This window comes from Malaya genurostris, chromosome 2 (assembly GCF_030247185.1).
Source record: "Malaya genurostris strain Urasoe2022 chromosome 2, Malgen_1.1, whole genome shotgun sequence".
Classification (NCBI taxonomy): domain Eukaryota; kingdom Metazoa; phylum Arthropoda; class Insecta; order Diptera; family Culicidae; genus Malaya; species Malaya genurostris.
Window position 1 is genome coordinate 11597590 of NC_080571.1, and position 21640 is coordinate 11619229.

At 36.7% G+C, this 21640-nt stretch overlaps 1 protein-coding gene across 7 annotated transcripts in view; it reads left to right on the plus strand.

Moving 5' to 3' along the window:
* LOC131427031 (uncharacterized) overlaps positions 1-21640 on the plus strand; it is a 231662-nt gene that overhangs the window by 90680 nt on the left and 119342 nt on the right. For 6 of the 7 annotated variants that reach the window (XM_058589904.1, XM_058589909.1, XM_058589910.1 and 3 more), the window contains exon 3: positions 48-495. In XM_058589904.1, the coding sequence (XP_058445887.1) occupies positions 444-495 (52 nt within the window). In that variant the 5' untranslated portion in view covers positions 48-443. The remainder of the gene's footprint in view (positions 1-47; positions 496-21640) is intronic. The other variant, XM_058589908.1, reaches the window with a different exon arrangement.

The window sequence follows — 21640 nt, forward strand, 5'->3', positions numbered from 1 at the left end:
ACTCTCACTAATTGTTTGTTTATTTTGTTTCTTTTTTCCATCCACAGACGCAGAATTATATTCAAATTAGCAGCGATAAAGGTCATCACCACCCCACCCCGGTTCGGTGCATTGCTCGATATCGCGTGATTTCGGTGATATTTTGCTCTTGGCACGTTCCCTAGTGAAATCACATCTGATTTGTTCCCATCAGCAACGCCAAAGAGTGTGAGAAAGTGTCGAAAAGAATAACAAGAAGAGGAAGAATAAAATTGGGAAGGTGAAAATTTGTGTGCCACTGTGATAGTAAAAGTGAATCGCTGAATATTCAAATTCAATTTTTGCATTTTGCATCCATCGTCGTCGTCTCAAACTGAACGAGCAAAGTGAATCAACGGGTGGCGACGAGTTGCAGTAACTCAGCCGGGAGAAAAGTTCAAACAGCGGCAAGCAGAATTCCAGCCATGAATCAGCTCCGAGTGTTCAACTTTTTGCTGTTTGCATTCTGCTTTTTATGTAAGTCAAATAATCTCTATTATGGCAAACATTTTTCTTTGCTTTCTCACAACTGTTTACTGGCTTTATCTTGTTTGAGGTATGGTGTGTTTTATCACTATCTGTTTTCTATAATTCCTTTTGATAATCTTTTAAACGTTTCATTAACACTTGCACTTCAACTGTTATCTTTCTCTATCTCCATCTTTTTTCTCCGCGAAGCCTTATTCAAGGCACAGAGGCATCAGATCGTTAATCTGTACTGCTCATCCACACTCGCCTGGTGGAAAATGCAATGATAATATTGAAAAATTAAAACAAAACAAATGTTTTCCCATTTTCAATGGCTCAACGGCCCGTAGGGTTTTTCCACCTGAGTTGCAGTGCAGCACACCGATGTGAAGCATGCGAAAGCTAAATTACATTACGAACCGCATGGAAAAAGTGCCGGTTGCATTCTCAAGCTCCGTACCATTTATGAACGTAGCCACAAGCGGATAAATTTCTATAAATTTTCCTATGAATACTGAATAGATGGGTGCACTCTAAAACTCCAAACAGCCGTACTAACCTTGTCGTGTATAGAGTCGGTGTGTTTTTTTTTTCGTGAGTTCTCTCCTGGTCTGGTCTGGTCTGGCTTATGCACTACTCAATGCTTTTAGTACATTAGCAAATGATGCGTGACGTGTGAAACCAACTACTCGGATGCAGGTTCAGGTTGTAAGCTTTAAAGAGACAGTTTTTTTTCTATGTGGAATACGTTTATGTTGTTTACATAGGGGTCAAATGAGAAATTCAAACAAGTAAACATATGGAAAAGTGGTCAGTTTTTGAACACATGCGGATTGGTCAGTTTTGTGTTCCGATATTTTTTCACATATTGGTTGAAAATGTTTCAGCGTATCGATTTAAATGAATAGAATCATATATTTTCAAATATCTTTGATTGAAATTTTAATTAATAGCTAACAGTGTTGGAGTTCACCAGTTATAAATGTAAGATGCTAGGCTGGTTGAAAAATGAAAATTTTCAAGCAATCCTGCCGTAACAGGGAACAGAGCAAAGGGACTAAGTAGACGGATGTTCGAACTAGTCAGATCGGGATTTAAAGAATACGAGGTCAGCAGCAAGTAGTTATATAGTCTGAACCTCGACCGGCACGTACAAAGTGTTATGCACGAGTTTCGTACTACTTTGTCAGATTGTCATCTGGAATGTGTTTCCACATATACCAGAGTAGTTTAGTTACTAGATCATCTTCTCCATGGTAAGGAGAAGGTTTCGGGGTCGAGTCCTGCCTCTGGCTCATCACGGCTGTATAGTCTTATGAACAAACTATAATAAATCCCGATTTAAATCGCTCGTTGAATCAAAATTTTTTAATGTATTATTTCATCAGCATCGATGATCCATAATAAAGATAAACCTCGCTTCACAATCCATCTAGTTGCATACTAATACATTTTTTGTCATTTAAATAGTCTCAGTACAACATTTTCTTTGTTAAGCTTATTTTTGATACAAATTTGGATGGATTCAATAATTTCTAGATTGATTGGGATCATTTACAAAAAACCCTTCTTAATCCACCTAGTGGTGTGATAATGCCTTTCTCTTCTTTCATAACTTTCTCATGAAAATATATTTCATCAAGTCAAAGTCTTGGCATTACATTCCTTTTGTGAAATTTGGCCTCTCTGTTTCAACAGACTTCGCAGCCGATTCTTAGTGTACAGAATCATTGCATGGCTAGTACTATGGATCCTACTGACACTAAGAATCCTTCCAGGTCGGGGCTCGAACATACGACAGCTGGCTTGTAAGACCAGCGTCCTATGCAGTGAACCGCCAACCCGGGACATAAAAAATATATTTCATACTTTTATTAAATAATTTGTGACACTAATTTTGACACCAATTGATTCAGATTGATTCGAGTAGTTCACAAAAGCATTCTTCAGTGTTTATGTCACACAGTCAGCATCATTTTTCCAAACTAGTGCTTGACATTTGCGTTGCCTAATTGTCGAGAAGAGTGATGCTAAAATCTAAAAAAACCCTTCTTAGTCCACTTAGTGGATTTTTCCTATATCTTGAAATATATGAAATTTTCGAGGTATATGAAATTTCGGGGTATATGAAATTTGAAAAGTCTTAGAATTGCATGAAACATCGAGATTTAGTGTCATATCGAAAAATTTTTTTTTAAAAATATTTCTAAAAAAATTTTTTTCGGAAATAACACTAAATCTCAACGTTTCATCTCCGAAACAAAAACTCACAGCCATTTGGTCTTCGAACTTGATCAATGGTCCGATAGTAGCTTCAAACGAGCATAAGTTTGTTAAAATCGGTTCAGCCAACTCTGAGAAAATTGAGCGCGTTTAAATATCTTCGAAAAGTACACACACAGACATTTTCCGATCTCGTCGAACTGAGTCGAATGGTATATAACACTATGGGTCTCCGAGGCTCCGTTCAAAAGTCGTTTTTTTTCAGCAATTCTAATACCTTTCTATAGAGAAAGGCAAAACGTACTTTATCACTTGCGTCACTTATAAGGCGACATTTTCCGAATCAAGAATATCAGCAATAATACATTTGAATTGGTTCTTCTGAATGTTTTAAACAAACCCAAGTATGTCTAAATTAGTTGAGCCAACTCCGGGAAAACCGGCGTCCCGTTTTTGGATATATTTCTGGAACATTGCTGGACACATTGTATACGTGGCCACAGTCCGAACAAGCCTATGATTAGGTAAATCGGTTCTGTCCTCATTAAGTCATGGGTTTTGGCGGTTATGTCATTTATACGATTATTTCCCCGGAACTAATCATTTGAACGTGATCTGTAACAATAGCATAACTTTCAAACGAGCTCAAGTTCGTCGAAGCCGGTTTGTCGTTTATGTCATTTATACGATTGCAACTCCAGAACCGTAAGTGTTCACCATAATATATTTAACCTTGGCCTATGACTAGCATTGAAATGAGCTTGTTTATCTTGATCGGTTCAGACAGTTTTGAGAAAATTGAAAAGAGAGGAATGCAGTTTGCCGAAAATGTCACGCATACGGTTATACCTTTGAAACAAGAGTGTCCGCCGTCAATCATTTTAACATGTTAAGTGACATAATAGTAGCTCTCAAACGAAAGATTTTAGACATTTTTTCTAGAAAAAGACTGAATAGGGAAAAGTGCGGTTTGTCGGTTATGTCACTTATACTGTTATAGCTCAGGAACCGGAGCTGTTCGCTGTGAACATTTCGAATTTGATCAATGAACTAATACTGAATTTCAAACACTTGCTGACTGTGATGGCCGCTTTTTAAGACTGTTTTGAGGATTTTTGCCTTTCTCATATTGTAAGGTTATTCGACTCAGTTCGTCGATTACGCAAAATGCTTTTCTTGATGATGGCTGAACCAATTCTTACACACTTAGATTCAAATTAAAAGTCTTTCGATTCCTGAAAGTTACTTCGAAAAAAATATAAGCAAATGGGAAAAAGTTTCGCACTCAGAAAATCTAACAGAATTCGATATTTGTCAAATTTTGAACACCTGACCGTTCGTTAATATAAATTTGGGGAGCGGGTCATTTTGTCGAAAGCCATTTCACCGAATAGGTCATTTCGCCGAAAGTCGTTTCGCCATCGGAAGCGGCGGCCTCTCGCATACAAACCTGTAATCGTCTCGTTTGCCCGGTCTACTCAAAGCTAAGTTTCTTTGCTTTAGTTAGGTCCGAACAAGCGGGAGCAAGGTCGGACAGCAGGAACTCCGTCCTGAGGTGTAGGAATCGGCGAAATGACCCATTCGGCGAAATAACTTTCGGCGAAACGGCTTTCGTCGAAATGGCTTTCGGTGGAATGGCTTTCGGCGAAATGACCCTGATCCTAAATTTGTAGAACAGTCAAACAGCTGCTGAAAAGTTCTGTAAGTTTAACGATATCATTTAACCAACGATTTGGTGTGTTTAATTTTTCAATAAAATGATCGATTAAGGTGAAATGTAGCGAAATGCGAAAATCGCGTTTTTGATCAATTATTCAAAAACTAGACCGATTTTCGAAAAACCAAAAACACTTAAGTTTTCGAAATCAAATTTATCATAACTAAGTATTCTTAGAATTTTGAAATTTTGCTTTGCCGAGCCGTAATTGGTTTTTCAAATGTATAAACGGTAATTGTTCCGTTCCACGGAGATGATTTTAGAACTGAAAAGTAGTGTTTGTAGCAGAATTTCATAAAGAATCTGAAAATGGAACTCAAAATTATAAAATTTTAGCTAAAACATCCGAAATTTGAAAAAGTTTACATAAACATTTCCGCATTTTTTTTATTGCTTGCGCGCTGCTGTTTCGTATTGAGGTGGTGTGAGAAATTCAAGGTGGGCACGGTGGCATTATATTGTAAGCAAAAATGACATATAAAATTATGACGCGAATTTATGCAGCATTGGGTTTTGTGTTGAAATAAAAACGAGTTGAATACAATAAAATGGGTATTGTAAGAAATTGTTTATTTTCTAAGTAACTGTCATTTATAATGCTAACAATGTTCAATTCTGTTGAGTTCAATGCGTTGATGTTGCTGAAGCAATAAAGCCTAGCTGTGTGATATCGTATAACAGGTATTATTTTAGATTGCAGCAATTTTTATAGCAAAACTTTAACTTCATCATTGACAAGCTATTGTATGAAATACAAACCAAGTAAGCGAGTTGCTGGCTGCAGTAAAAACGTATTGTAGCATGAAAATATTAAAAAAAGCAATTAAATTCTTACTGAAAATTTAGATGAGGTCTGTCTTCCTCTTATAAACGATTGATTACCGGTCTTCGTTCACGAACACTCAAAATATCAATTTTTCAATTATGTTAATTTTATAAATAAATAAAGTAAATTTTATAAATAAAAATTCATATCCAGAATAATCGGTTACTTCTGATGTTTACCGTAAGTTTTTGTAAAAAAAAAACTTTTTTAATCCACCAAGTGGTGCCTTTCTCATAGTACTTATATTTTCAAAAACATCCCTAGAAGATTCTGTCAAGATTTGTTTTTTTAAACTTGAATAAAATCATAAACTTTATTTGGTATGAACTACCATAACCTTTTCAATTTGTAATCAGTTATGTCAAATTAATATAGATTTAAATGTGGCAACTCTGCACGCTATACAAAATTGAACAAAGCACGCTGTGTGCTAGGCGGTGGCGTTCTCTTCTTTCGTACCGATGTGTTCCGATTTTGCATCATTTTGAATGACAGTTTGAAAGTGTTGATACTCAATTGCTCTATAGTTTCGGAACCAGCAGTCGAATCTAAATGAAATTGCACAGTATCTTTAAAGACACTGAGAGCTTGAATTTGAATCATGATTTGTGAAAATCGGTTTAACCGTTGCTGAGAAATCGAAGTGAGTTCCGTTCTTGGAAATTTTTGTACACTATTACTGATGCGTTCGGAAGCAGAAACCGGGGACTAGTAGTCCCAAAGTAGATTTATATATCTACTAATTAACAAGGTCTGCCAACGAGATGAATTTACCAGTCAATTTTATAAAAATTTGCACCTCGCTTCGCCATTACTTTTGAAAAAATCGTCGAGAAATTGAATTTTTTTCACTTATCGCACTGTAATACCGTAACCAGAAGTCGGATCTGGATCAACTTTTCGAGGACTTTTCAAAAAATTTCAAGACCTTTCATTTGCACATTAGTTTGCAAAAATCGGTTAAGAAATTTCCGAAAAATGGAGTACGCATTTTCTCATAGATTTGCACATATTGCCTTGTAATTGCGAAACCGGAAGTCGGATCGGGATAAAATTCAACAGCGATCTATGGGACCTAAAGACCTTTCGTTTTATACTAAGTTTGTGAAAATCGGTCACGCCATCTCTGAGAAAAGTTCCCTGCAATTCCGGAACCGGAAGTCGGATCGGGATAAAATTCAACTGCGATCTACGGGACCATAAGACATTTCATTTGAAACTGAGTTTGTGAAAATCGGTTCAGCCATCTCTGAGAAAATTTAGTGACATTATTTGTCACATACACATATACATACACAGACATTTGCTCAGTTCGTCGAACTGAATCGAATGGTATATGACATTCGGCCCTCCGGGCATCGGTTCAAAAGTCGGTTTTCACAATGATTGCATAGCTTTTCTATATGAGAAAAGGAAAAATTATAAAACAGATATTTTCGGATCTCGTCGAGTAGAGTCGTGTTGTATATGATACTAGGGCAATGATAAAATCACCGATATAGAAACCTGGAATATCACTATTGAGGACAGTTTGGTTTTTATCGTCCATGTTCCACATCTATAGTTCGTACCATCTCATGTGGCTTTCGTTTGGCTTTTCTGTTTTAAACTTAAATTTGGGCAAATAATAGTGCAATGCATTGGCTTTAAAATTTTTTTTTAAATTGGTTCTCATGATATGTCTAATATCCTTAGAGAAAAGCTACACTGAGGTCTCTTTTTACGCGGGGGATACGAACCGCGTAAAAAAAAACTTTGGAAATCCGCGTAACTTCGGAAATACGCGCAAAAAAACGTGTAACTTCGGAAACTCGCGTAAAAGAACCTCAAAACTAAATAAAATTTTTTTTGAAGCCAAATATCTTAGAAATGCATGAAACGTCCAGATCTGGTGTAATCTCAAAACAATTTTTTTTGTGGAAACCAACTTTGGGACATTTTGATTTTCAGACTTCCAAAATCTATTTTTTTTATACCGAAAAAACCGCGTAACTTCGGAAATCCGTGTAAAAAAACGCGTAAAAAGAGACCCAGTGTAAACTATTTCGTCGAGTGGCTAGAAATTTACAGCAAACTATCCATACTCTTGAATGACTTATGACTTCATTTTCATTTACGGTTGGTCGTCGACTCATCAGTGTCTAACAGATCGAAGTGAACTGCTAGTGTAACCTAGGGGTTCAACTTGACTCAGGTGCTGATGAAAAGCTCGACTCTACTTGAGCGACATCACATTTCCACTACACTGAGCGTACTATTCGTCAAAATGTTTTATTTTTAACGCACTGATGATCCGCATGTTCTACACGTACATTAAATTTTGTCATAAAACTATTGATTTATCGTCACAACTGAAGATATTCTACTAATTAACTGATTCAGAATATTACGAATGACAGCTTTATTGGATCTTTGGAATATACATTTTATTATTACCAGTAAAACGGTATGATTTTCCTTGAGCCTTGATGAGATCGGTATCCAAAGTAATATAGCAATACAAAAAGTAGCCTAATCGCATTTAAAAAACAAACTATCAACGCGTTAAGTTAATTCACACAGACCGAAGGTTCAACGAATATAAAACGGGTTTTGTGCGGTTATCGCTACTGGGGCAACAGACACAAGCAGCATGTTTGCAACTTGATTGATGTACGATGTTATAAATCAAATAAAATCTCAACTTGAAAAAGAAACACGCTCAATGTCGAATAGTTGAAAATGAAATAAAAAAATGAAAGTGTCAATTAAGGCAACGTCACACAGTCATATGAATGAGTTTTTCGGTTTTCATGGCTTGCTTGTCTGGAGTCCCAAATCAACTTTGCTGTCTTGGGACGGCAATAAAAGCGGTGCGAATTCGTTTAATTTGACGTATTACATTTCATTTCGAGAGGGTAGGTGGGAGGCACTTGGCTAGTGCTAATTGATCCTCGGGTGAAATCGTTTTCTTCAGTTTGCTAACGTTAGAGATCTGAAACAAATAATTAGTTTCGAAACAAGATATAATGATCTCCTATTAACGTTTGAAAACAAAGATCAACATAATGATACTCACATAAATTATTGTTGCGAAGTATTTTTTTTTTGGTGCTCATTTAGACAACATTCATTAACTTTCATATCGCTATACTATTACAAGACTAGTAATCAATGATTTGCGGTTCCGAGTGTGCAATTGTTTGCTGAAGCCCCTTTGGCTACTGAATCTTTCGCCTTCACCAAACCGGCAGCTGTTCGCCAATCAAACAGGCCGATTCCAACCCAAGAGCATATCGTGCGTGTGAAATTGAGTACCCACGTGTAGCACGCGTCGTTCCTGAACCGGCCAGACCAGGGTCAAGTTCAGTTCCATATCTCGGATTTCATAACAAAGTTAATTACACTTCAACACCCATACCTACTAGAATTCGACGAGTCGCCACTCGGTTCAGATAGGTATGCAGCGTTTTTTTTGTGCCTCCAAACGCAAAGGTAGTTAAATACCTCACACTTGCTGTTGAATTCGAGCGTTGCTAGTTGCGCTAGTCTGAGGTCAGTTTCCACTTGAATATATTGTTGCTGCTACAGACGAACAAATGCACTACATCGGTTAACAGCAACTTCAGACTCAACTGTAGAGCCGAACTTCGAAACGACTTGTGTTGAGCGGTCCTCCCAGGACCACCAAGATCCAATTATTGCTAACAACGAAAATCGAATCGAGTTTTGTGCCAATCTTTCTCTCCGGTCTATTCGTCGATGGGCAAAACAACAGTTGACCCCATACTTGGCGATGTGGAACATTTTGCACCTTGCCCTCGGGGCCCTTGGACCAAAGTCGTACGTTCAAGTTCAGCTTGATGGCATAGGTGAATCAGCGATTTTATAGTTTATAGTGAGACGATCTAGATGTTTCAAACCCCACACCTTCCCCAAAATGCATTAAATTAGATTTGAGCGGTTTGATTGACGCCGCCGACGATGAGGTACCGCATCCGCATGTTTTGGAAGGTAACGTGTCACGGATGATTTACCGACTGGAACTGCGTGGTGAACAATGCGAAGAGAAATCGTTCATAAGGAGCGGTCAATGCAACAAATTGAAAAAAAAACATGTCCATTCTAATTGTTTGTATATTGCAGGTATGCCTCGCAAGGCCGGATGAGCTTTGTGCGGTGGTGGGTGGTTTATTTGTGTTCGATTGGGTCGGAAATTTATTTAAAAAAAATTACGAATTTCACCAGATTCGAAAAGGTAGTTATTCGTTTTGATGAGATTAAAAGGCATCAACAGATTTGTTATTAATCGTTAGTGAATTTTTACAAGTTGAAATATGTGTAATTGATATATAAATGGATTCTTTTGTAGAAGATTTATATTCGATCAAATATAATCGACAATAACAGATGAGTTGTAATTTCGACCCAACTTTGTCTTTTTCCATTCCTTTTTCAAATTATTATATTTATTTCGGATTTTAAGGATTATTTCGTTATCTTAAAATATCGTAAATTGTGCTTAACATCGTGGTTTCAATTACACGCAATCCAGCGTATTTGAAACCACGATTGTGAACATAATTTCCCGTTATTTCATTATAACGCCTAAAAATCTACTAATGAATAAATAAGACGCACAAAGGTGGTCCCCAAAAACTCTATTTATGTCCGTCTATAACCTATTGATGACCTATAGGGTCCTAGTCTGGTTTATTCGGCGGGTGGGGTTGCAGCTTTCACCCAAGTGCTTTGATAATATCCTAAACCATGTTTGCTTTGTGTGCAGGTGCATCGTTGTGTAACAAAATTATTTTGTCGTATCTTGTGACCCATTGTCATCATTTTTTGGATCAGCTGATGGTTTAAATTAATCATTTGCTATCTGTAGCGATTAGTATTCACTGTTTCCCAAGGTTTTAGAAGCTCACCTTTCGGAACTCACTAAACACAGAGCATTGCCTTCTTGCCGAATTGATCTGATTTTGCTGTCGATGTTGATGGCTGTCCCGGATTAACCCATGATTTTTTAGATTTATGATTATTAAAATAAATCCATTTTTTATCGTAACAATTCGATGCAAAACTGATTTTCTTTCATGTCTTTGAAGCAAAAGTTCACAAGTGTTTATTGCGGTTTTCCGTCTGTCTTTCATTTCATTCATGTGGCACCCATTTTCCGCACCTTGAATCCTGGTGAATTCATTACGCTCCAATTAGAAAAAATCTATTTTTAATTCGCCTAGTGATGAAATGATGCCTTTCTCTGTTCATTTAAACAGTCTCGTTTATTATTTTAATCAGAATAATTTCTGACATGAATTTGGGCTGATATTTGACACAAATGTATTCACATTGATCTGGGTCGTCTCACATTCAGCTAAATTCTTGAAACCAAAAGTATCAGTAGGAACTAGATCATTGGTCACTTCTTGAAAAATTGAACGGATGCAAAAAAAGCTATTTGTCGCTAACGTCACTTTTACCGTTATATCTCCGGAGCTGAACGTAAAAGTCAAATAATTTTCGAATTGACATCCCAAAAGTAGCTTTCAAACGAGTCTAAGTTTGTTAAAATCGGTTCAGGTATCTCCTAGAAAATTGAGTTGAGAGAAAAATGTTTGAAAGAACACAGACTTTCTCAACTCTCGTCGAACTGAATCGAATTGTATACAACACTAGGGGTGTTCGGAGTTCCAATTAATAGTTGGTTTTCCTAATACTTTTTAAACTTATTTTGATTTGTGTTTTTTTTAAAGAAACTGCAACCTAAACTATTTAGAGGCTTTTGAAAAAACTTTCTGTTATCGATGAAAAATTTCCTTTCAGACGCTATAGTATGATTTTACAGACTAGAAGCAACAAATTTGCTTATAATGATTTTCCACATGTACTCAGCCGTTCTCGATTTATTTGGGTATGCAATTTAAAGAATCTGTATTTTTTTGTTTTGTTATTTTTTGAATCTTTGTGACTAAAAAACTATTGATTGAACAAAATGGATCATAGAGGAAATGATTGGTTATTAATAGGGCATCAAAAAAAAATATATATGTATCTACTGGAAGATGCAAAGTGCAAAGATTTTTTAAGTTTTCATTTTTAACCTAACATTAGAAGAACTTTCTTGCTAAAACAGTTTCTAAGAATTTATTCATATCATTGATGTTAAATAATTATTCAAACTGGCCCGGCTCATTTTAAAGGAAAATGAAAAATGTTTCGTTGACCAAAAATTGTACATCGAAAAAAATATTTAATGCGGCTTCGTATCATCATTTCTGTTCGTTTGCTGTTCGACCTCGCTGCTGCTCGTTCGGTTCTAATCAAGGCAAAAAATAGATTAGCTTCGAATAGACCGGGCAAACGAGGCGGTTACAGGTGTATATGTGAGAGGTTGTCGATTCCGATGGTGAGTGGTGAGCATCTCAGACAGCGTCACCGTTGAGCTTTGAGCAGCTGAGCCATCTTGGCCTCGGTAATGTCACTGCGCCACATCAACCGTCTTTGAGATATAAAAACAAATAAATATTTTTGGTGAATAAACAGAATTTGATTTATTGTTTGTGTTTGATATGATGCATTTGGCTCTAGCGGATACTTAAATAAAAACAGTTGGTTTTACCTGACGGTCCGATAACAAGTTTCATCATTATCAAAAAGAATATTTTAACTGGGAATCCGAAATTCATGTGCAACAAAATCAGCAAACGAAGCATTGGGTAGTAAAATAGCTGCTCTCATTTAAGAGAGCGCTAGATACGAATGAACCACTACATTGAAGTAACGGTCGTTTTATCTTGTTTCAACATTAGACGATATTTAAACTCTGTACGATATTTTCAGTCGAAAGTTCCTTTTAGGTAAAATTACTCATTCGGCGAAATGACATTCGGCCACTCGGGGGGTCGGTAAGCTTTTGAGTCACAAATGTTATTTTCAAAATTTCAAACATTTCGAACAGTCCCAAAATATTCTCTCGTCATCAATCAATAGTACTTGAAGACAAACAAAAATTTTAAATTTTTCGGTGTCCACTTTGAATCGCTTAAATCTACCTGAAAATTTATCTTCATTTTTTTCTATAACAATTCCATAAACTATCAGCAGAAAAGAGGATAAAATTAAGATCATCTTGTTCCGTTTTGGGTGAAAATTTGCGCACGTTTTCAGTATGACAAACAAGTCGTCAAATGGTGAGATAACTAAGTCCTCACAAGTCCCTATCTCATGCCTCCCCGAGCGTCTATGATGACATTTTGTCAATAGAACGGCGTCGACTGGGTGCTATCGCCTTCTGCGTTAGTAGCAGAATGAGAGGGTGCGAAATGGCTTGTAGGTTGAAGCCCATCCTAAAGTGCAGTGTTTATCATAGTATATTACAACATATAATTGTGTTGTTTATTACATCATGTATTATTATTATTATTTTTATTATTATTATTATTAGAAGAGCGTAACTTACACTGCGACACTACCTGTTATATTGTATCATAGCATATTATTTCATATATTATCGTCTTACACTATTTTATGTTATTATATAATATGTTGTATGGTATTATACTGCATTGCATTATATCATATTATATTGTATTATATTATATTATATTTTATTATATTATGTTATATTATATTATATTGTAGGGTTTATTATGAGTAATACTACGTACCTCTGCGCAAAATATAAATTTGTTTTCCTTATAAGTTATCATTTTTAAAGTAACTTTCAACTAAATATCAAGGTCGTCACAAGGTGAGCTTGGTCCTCACTGGATCCTGTTTCATGCCTACACGTGTGTCTGTGATGACAAATGGTCGATGGAATGCGTTGATGGCAGAATGAGAGGATGAGAAATGACATATAAATTCAAGTAATATAATATCATAGCATATCGCAACATATCATTTTATTTATTCTATTATTTATTATATAATTCATTGTACTACATTATATTGTTTTTTATTGTTATTTTCATTATTATATTGATTGTTATTATTATTAATTTGTCATCAATAATAATAACATATATTATTTTTATAGATGTGGATATTATTATTGTTATTAGAAGAGAAATATTCTACTTCCTGCAGTATTGCGAAGATAGAAGAGCATAACTGACACTCTACATTAACTGTTATTTTATATCATGTTTTATAATATATTATATTATATTGTATGACATTGTATTATATTATTTCGTAATCTATTATATCATTTTATGTTATATTAATTTCATTACACTATGTTTCATTGTATTTATCAATATAAAACATTTTGCACGGGGGCGTAAAGGGGAGGGAGCATCAGGGCATCGGACGAATTGATGACTGGACGAGGGATTGTGGATAGCCAGCCCAAGTCACTTGAAGGAAACTTGTTTCCTTCTGAAGGTTTGAAATGAGTCTGACGCGCCCTTCTCAAACAAACCATCAGGCGGGTTCAAGCATGTATAGCGATATTCTTCATCCATGCACTGGATATTATGGTTGGAAGAGCATCTTTTATTCCCGCGGAATACGAGTAAGTGACTCTACTTACGTATCCGCCCAACCCTTTTTGTTCGCTTTTCGGTAACAGCTATAGTAAGAAGGTGAATGGATGAGTCATATCGGGGCTACTGTAAGTCTACCCGCATCCACTGGCAAGTCCTTGAACTGATGGTGGCTTCACTTCACATCACACATCACATCACATCACGTTTTCAGTATGACAAACCAACCGATCGCCGATTCAACAAATTACAGGTGGTTGTGTATTTTATTTAGAAGTACTGTTCTCGTATGTGTAGACTTGTTGGAACTACGTTATTCACTAGAAATCTGGGTTCTTCAAAAGTCACAATAAGTTAAATTATTGCTATTTATGCGTAGAATCGTATACTTTTTCATCAGACAACAATCTGTTTTAATCCACCTAGTGGTGTAATGATGCCTTTCTCATATCTCTCATATTCTCATACATATAAATGTGAAGTTTTCTTCAAAATAATTTTCTTTGGTTCTTACAAAACAAAAAGGTTTTAATTACGCACTTAGATAAAATCGGGTAAATTTACGTCTTCTGAGACTGACACATACATGACTCATTTTTATAGTAGATCTAACAACACATATTTGATGCAATTGGACATATTTTTAGGTGCTGAAAAATATAGATTTATACGACTGCTTGAAAAATGAGATATTTTTGACGCATATTTAAATAATTCTTGTAAAACATTTTTTTTACGAACTCTGTTCTTATGAATTGTGTCATATAGTGATTTGCGTTACCTGTAAATTTCATAATTTTTAGCTGGGTAGTATAACCTATACATAAAGTGAAACAGTACAGTCGGTTAGGCTATCTCTGAGGAAACTATTCGCAGGTACTTCCGAAACCTGGAATCCGGGAGCGGTATAATCGAAGTCGGCTCGAGAAAAGTGAGTTTTTGAGTCTATGGAACCAGGGAAGCCTAAATTAATTTCTTTGACCGTCTACTAACTAAGACTCCGATTGAAATATGTTTTAGGCAACGGTTACGGGAGTAACTGTATAAATATTTGAACAATCTTCACACTGTAATTCCGGAAACAGATCTCAGATCCAAATGAATGTCATGAAATAAGAACATAAGACCAATTAGACCATAAGACTTTTCATTTGAACCTAAGTTTGTGAAAATCGGGTGATCAAGGATACCGGTTGAAATAGATTAGAGTTAAGAATTTTTTCACGTGTTTTGTTCCGCCGCTTTCAGTGGCGGTATAAAACACACTTTACCCTATAATTCCGGAACCGGAAGTTGGATCCGCATGAAATTGGGAAGTTCTGTATAGGACCATGAGACCTTTAATTTCATTTCATGGACTTTAATTCATTTCAAGGTCTCATAGCTTTCATTTGAAATTAATTTGTTGAAATCGGTTGGAGAGATGGCGTTCTGAGAAAAGTGAGGAAGTAATTTGAAATAAGTAATTTCGGAACCGGAAGTCCGGAATTTGGAGCTTTGTATGAGACAATTATGCCTTTTATTTGAATCTGTGCAGTTATGTTAACATAGTTCAAATTATGCCTTTTATTTGAAAATAGGCGTGCAAAAAAAAGTTACATACATTCACACACACATACATGTTGAGTATTCGACGAATTGAGTCGAATGATATATGACACTCGGCCCTTCGGACCTCGGTTCAGAGATCGGGTTTCACAGTGATTGCATAACTTTTCTATATGAGGAAGGCAAACAGAATTTTGTATTTTAGTTTGATTTTTTCGGTCAATGTTTTAAGTCTTAATAACGTGTTCGACATTCAGTATATATTTCTTTTGAGTGTTCAATCGAATTTCTAGTAATTCTCCTTCAAAAAAACTCTTTACAATTAACAGATCCCGAGCCACTTCGTGAAAAATAAATGATTTGTCTTAGTGCAGACATGTTGATACAGATATTTATGATATTCAAGACAATCAACTGTTAAATTTCGAAGTGTTTAGTTTATAAAATGTAATTTGTGGAAGCCAGTTAAAAGAGTGATTTTTTTCTGAGTAAAAGTGATTAAAATAGGTATTTACGATGTATTCATTAAGTATTCAATTTATAATTTTATTAGGTATATTTGAAATATGTCGATATAATTGTTGAATTGTATATCATTTATTTATACCCGGCTTTAATCCATCGTTCACCGGGAGATATAATTGTTTTATGAGTTATAACAAGTTTTTAATGCCAAAAGCATATTTTTGATATATATCAAGATTCTTCGACAATAAAAGATTTATCAAGGTCATCAAAATCCCATTTCTGCAATGAAATTCCTTTCCCTAGAGAAACCTTTTCAGGTTTGAAAATAGATAATAGTCGCTGGGGGCCTGGTCTGGAGAAAACGGGGGATTGTGGATTGTGGATCCGTACCGCAAATCATACAACTTTACCGTTGCTGTTTTATCGGGAAACGAAACCATAGCTTGAAGAAAACTAGAACTCGTTTGACACGATTAGCTATTATTATTCCAACACTAGTGGATAGATTGTTATGAAATTAAATTTGGTATTGGGCCAACTAGAGGCTCTTGCTTTCAACAAAATAAACACGGATCAATATTATTCACGTCTTGTTTGTGAAATGTCCGGAACTTTTCATACTATGTAGTATAAGAAATTCTAGCATACTTTGAATTTTCGATCAAATAAAATGTCAGAATAAGCATTGAATTCATCAGTTGCACTATTTATGTACCATTTAATTCATCATTCGTAGTTCTATAATTCTGGGGGTTAAAGTCTTTTTTATCTACAGAGTCGCATGTGGTGAGCGAGCTATAGGTTGGTTATGGTCAAACTAAAAATTGATTCTTTATTGTACGAGGTTAAACTTGAGCATAATGAAAACCGGATGAAATTTAAATTATTCCATCACGAATTTTCTAACTTTTGAACGAACACTCTTCATCAAGTTCCGGACAAGTGTTGCATCGCATTTTTTTGACGCATGAGCGCAAATTTTTTTGAACTCCTTCATGTTCCCAGCTGCCTTACCAGTCTTCTTGAAGACCCTCTTAACGATTGTCCAGTAACTTTCGTTGGGTCGAAGTTGAGGGCAATTTGGTGGATTGATATTTTTCTCAACAAAATTTATACCCTTTTCCGCAAGCGAATTGAGAGTGGTTTTGGCATAGTGAGCCGACGCTAAATCCGACCAAAACAGTGGAGGTGTCCTATGCTTCTTATATAAAGGCAGTAATCTCTTCTCGAGGCACTCAGATCGATCGATTTCTGCATTTATAGTTCCGGTAGTGTAAAAAATGGTTGACTTTAAACCACAGGAACATATTGCTTGCCATACCAGTATCTTTCGACCGAATTTCTCCACTTGAATCGACATGTCCGTATCGCTCACATCCTCCCCAACGACGACATTTATTTATTTATTTATTTATTTGAATCAACAGACATAATTTAGTTCAAATGATTATTTCTTAGTATATTTAAAAAATTAGATCGTATGGCACGGCGTGGCAGATGGAAATCAAATCCCGATGAAACTCTGTTGAAGAACCGCTGCATTCCTGTAATAGCACCGTTAATTCCATAATTAGTGCGACGAAATGGCAAGCGAAGGAACAAACTGTTACGAAGAACACGTGATCGAACATTTAAATTGATTTCGCTAAGAAGTGCGGGGCAATCGATCCTATCAGTTAAAATATCAGATATTGTCATTGCTCGTGATAAATCACGTCGAACATGCAGTGTGTCAATTCCAATTAACATCGCTCGACTTTCATCACTCGGGAGCTGTTGTGGATTATTCCAAAGCAACCGGCGCAGTGCAAAGCGAATAAATCTGCGTTGTATCGATTCGATCCGATTGACACCGTTGAGATAGTAAGGGTTCCATACCACTGAGCAATATTCAAGAATAGAGCGTACCAGCGAACAGTAAACAGTTTTCAGGCAGTAAATATCATTGAAATTTTTGGTTATCCGTATTACAAATCCCAAGCATCGGGAAGCTTTCGCAACTATGTAGCTAACATGTTGCTTAAATGTCAGTTGCTCATCGAGGAAAATACCAAGATCTTTCACACTTGTCGTCCTTTCAATTGAAGTGTCACCAATGCAGTATTCAAAACGAACAGGATTTTTCGTTCGTGTGAATGTTATGATCGAACATTTCTAGGGATTTAGAATCATTCGATTGATCTCACACCAGTCAGCAAAAATTAACAGTTGGCGTTGCAGGAATACAGCATCATCTATTTTCCGGATTATGTTATACATTTTTAGATTATCAGCAAATGAAAGCCGAGGACAAAATTCACATCGTTAAAGTACAGCAAGAATATCAGTGGTCCTAGATGACTGCCTTGTGGAATTCCGGAAGCAGCGCAAAACTCATCAGATAGTAAAGTATTGTGGACCTGGAAGGATTTTTGAGTCCTCCTTTACATAAGTCTCATCGTCCATCAAAACGCATGCATCCGGATACTGCAAACGACGCGAATACAACTTTCGGGCCATTGTTGCTGCTCGCTTCTTCTGTTCTACACTTTGTTTCGAGGTTTTCTGCTTTTTGTAGGTCTTCAGGTGATTTCGCCTCTTGATACTCTGGATCATTCCGACACTCGTTCCTGCTTTTTAGGCCAAATGACGTATTGACATTGATTTGTTTTTCATGATTAGAGATACCACTTTCTGGTCCAGTTTCGTGCTGGAAGAACCGGGCTTTCTGCCTCTTCCTGGTAGCTCATCCAAAGAATAGTGTTCCCCAAACTTATTAATAATGGTTTTAACACTGGCATGATGAATTCCAAACCGATTCGCCAATTTTCGCATAGTAATACCCTTCTCACTTAGCCATGTGTCCAGAATCTTAATTTTGACTTCCTTTTCAATACGCGACATTTTGAAAACGCAGCATTTCAACCGCACAAACAAGTAAACAAACGAAAGCTGACAGCCAAACGCACAGCATGCTGTGATCTGAGCATAAAAAACCATCACAAATACATGCGTACAACACAAATATATGTGGATAGCTTATTTTCGATACACTCCTTATTCACAGAAACAGGTACATTGAAACAACATAAGAAACATATGAAAGCCTAGAATGCACAGAAGCTGATGAACCAACGACATCGATGTTTCTGAAGATAAAGAACAAAAAATCAAAATTCATATGATTTGTTTCACGTTTCGTCTTCGACTCACTAGTGCATCAACAGTTTCTGTTGAACTGAAAATGTATTACATAATTCGTTCAAAACTTTTATAGTCATGTGACTAATTTTGATATCGGAGGGATGGGGGTTAGCTCTTCAGAAATTTAGCGTGACATGATATGTGCATGACGCCCAGGACCGGAATAATAGATATCAGAAACACTTCACCGGTAAAGGTGTTCTGCTTTATTAATAAGCAAATGGACAGATAAATAATAATTCAAAAACAGGCAATGAAAATTAATTCTACTACTTCTAATCATAGCTTGTTTTTATCTCATGCTATTTCTGATTACTTATAACTGTTTAATTTTTTCAACAACAAACACTTTCAACCTCTTTCCTGTGTTACACAGTTCATTCGGCTCAGCTTGAGTCCACTCCAACCGGTAATATTACGGGGATCCAATTATTACTGCAATGGCAAACATCTCACTTTGGCGCCGTTTATCGATCCGTGATGACCGGTTCATGTGGCGATTGCAACACGGGAGTGGTCGATCCGGTTGGTACGTGCTGCAATAATTGCTGAAAGATTAGATAATTGGCATGTCTTTCGTCAAATAATCCACGCAGATCCCGACTGAGACCGTAGGGAGTAGCCAATCCAGTCAGTCGTCCATGTTTACGTGGCCAGTAGTAACAGTTACTGCTAGTCTGCAATTATTACAGCACAGGGGGTTTTCGGTCGAACCACGAACCGTTGCACCGACTGTGACTAGGAAGTGTAACATTAGAAGTCGGTTCAATGAACCGGTGCGAAATACGAGAGACAATCATTTGAATGCGGATCGTTGCAGAAGGCTACACGCACGGATGAGTAGTTGATTTGATAGTAGAGCAGCCGTTGGCGAATGTATGCAAAATGGATATAAACGCATCGATGGGTGGGCAACCTTGGACATACCGGCTAGAGTGTTGAAATCTATCGACAAGCGGTATTTCAGGAAACGTTTCACAATATTAGCTATCAAGGTAAGGTGTTCGGTTTTATTGATGAACTCATTTGTTTCTATACGAAGCGATCGGTTGGATTGATTTGTCTCACTCGATTATGTTGTAGCCACTAAATATAGAAACCAATTTCGTTTGTTTGGTACAAGAAATGCTCTTCACCAATGTCCGAATCGATTTGCCGCTACCAATATAATTCCGTTGGTCATCCCATACATACCGATGCTGGTGCCCATAACCATTGCTTATTCAAGACAGGATGTATAACCGGAGCGACCATGGAGAAGAAAGTGATTCATCTCGGTTTTATATACGTCATGCTGTCCATGTGGAAAGGCGATAAGTATGTTCAGCTTTCACCTGGGTTGCATAAAAGACAAGCCATTTATTCGTGATGCACATGTGGTTTGTGATCTGTTCTTGAATGATGAGCGAATTCTATGCGATGAATAAGATCTGAATGGCACGGAAAAGATGTTTTTCACAAATTCTATAGAAATCTGAAAATCGTCTAGCAGCAATGAATTTGATCGCTTATCCGTAACTGATTGAAGAGTACGAGGAGATTGATATAATCTACAAAATTCGTGCAATGTTAACATACCAATTTGCAGCTAAAACAAGAGATGATCCTATTTCTTCTATTCCGTTTGAGAATATTCACAGACTAGACGAACACCACTTTCCGTGTACTTTAGAAAAGATGTATGATTGTAGAAGTACATCTTCCGTGCATGCTGGAGATATCTCGTAAGATTCCATCTCGGTCCTTTCGGTGCTCGTTTCTCCACTTGAACGTTGGAAAAGGATACGTCTGCTATAGCTGAGGTGCAGTTGATTGATGATGCCGTTAAGTCGTAATGCTCACACATAATTATTCAACCGTATGTTTTTCCCCTCGCGGTGACCCGCTGGAAGTTCAAGTGTGCACAATCAATTCATTATCCATTAATTTGAAGGCAGTACAGTACTTGAAGAAGAGCTTAACAAACAATGAGTAACGAGAACTTTCTACTTAAATACACACACGTTGGTTTCCCATCGTGACTCGAAACTCGGTGCAGTATGCGTTCGTTCGGTATCGTAGGTATGCTCAAGCTTTCATTCTGCAGCGCATGGTTTCCTAAAATAAATTCAGGCTCGTGAACTTTCTCACTCTGAAAATTACTAGATATACACACACACTTTTAGTGCTTTTCAAATAACCCTTAGCCGAGGCAACAGATCAGCTAAAACGTTAGTTATTAATTTGCTCATTGCACGATATCTCAACGATTAATGAAAAAGGTTACTCACTTCTCGCAGCAGGTGAATGTGCAATTAATTCATACGACCCTTGAATAAGGGCCTCGAGTGCTCATCGTTTTGGATGGAACAGAAGCATGGGATACCGTTTGCGACATGCTAACCGTGCAATCTGTTAGCCTTCGCGATTGTGGCAATGAAAGTTGAAACCAAGGTTGGTTAGTCGAACTTCCATTGACTTGGAAGTCGAGTTCACATCGGTTCTCGTTCGTTCACGCTTTATCTTTATTGGAGGAGATTGTTTCGGCGGTAGTTTGTGAACCATTTGAAGCATCGCATCGGACAAATTGAAACTATGTAATGACTTGGGCGTTTCTTTTGGAACTAGGTAGGTGGTATCTAACTTTTAGGTCTTCTAATTAATTGTCATTGCTGATAATTCAAAAGTTGCCTCTCGAGTCTCTAAGCTATTAATTTAAAGGTTACGATTCTATAA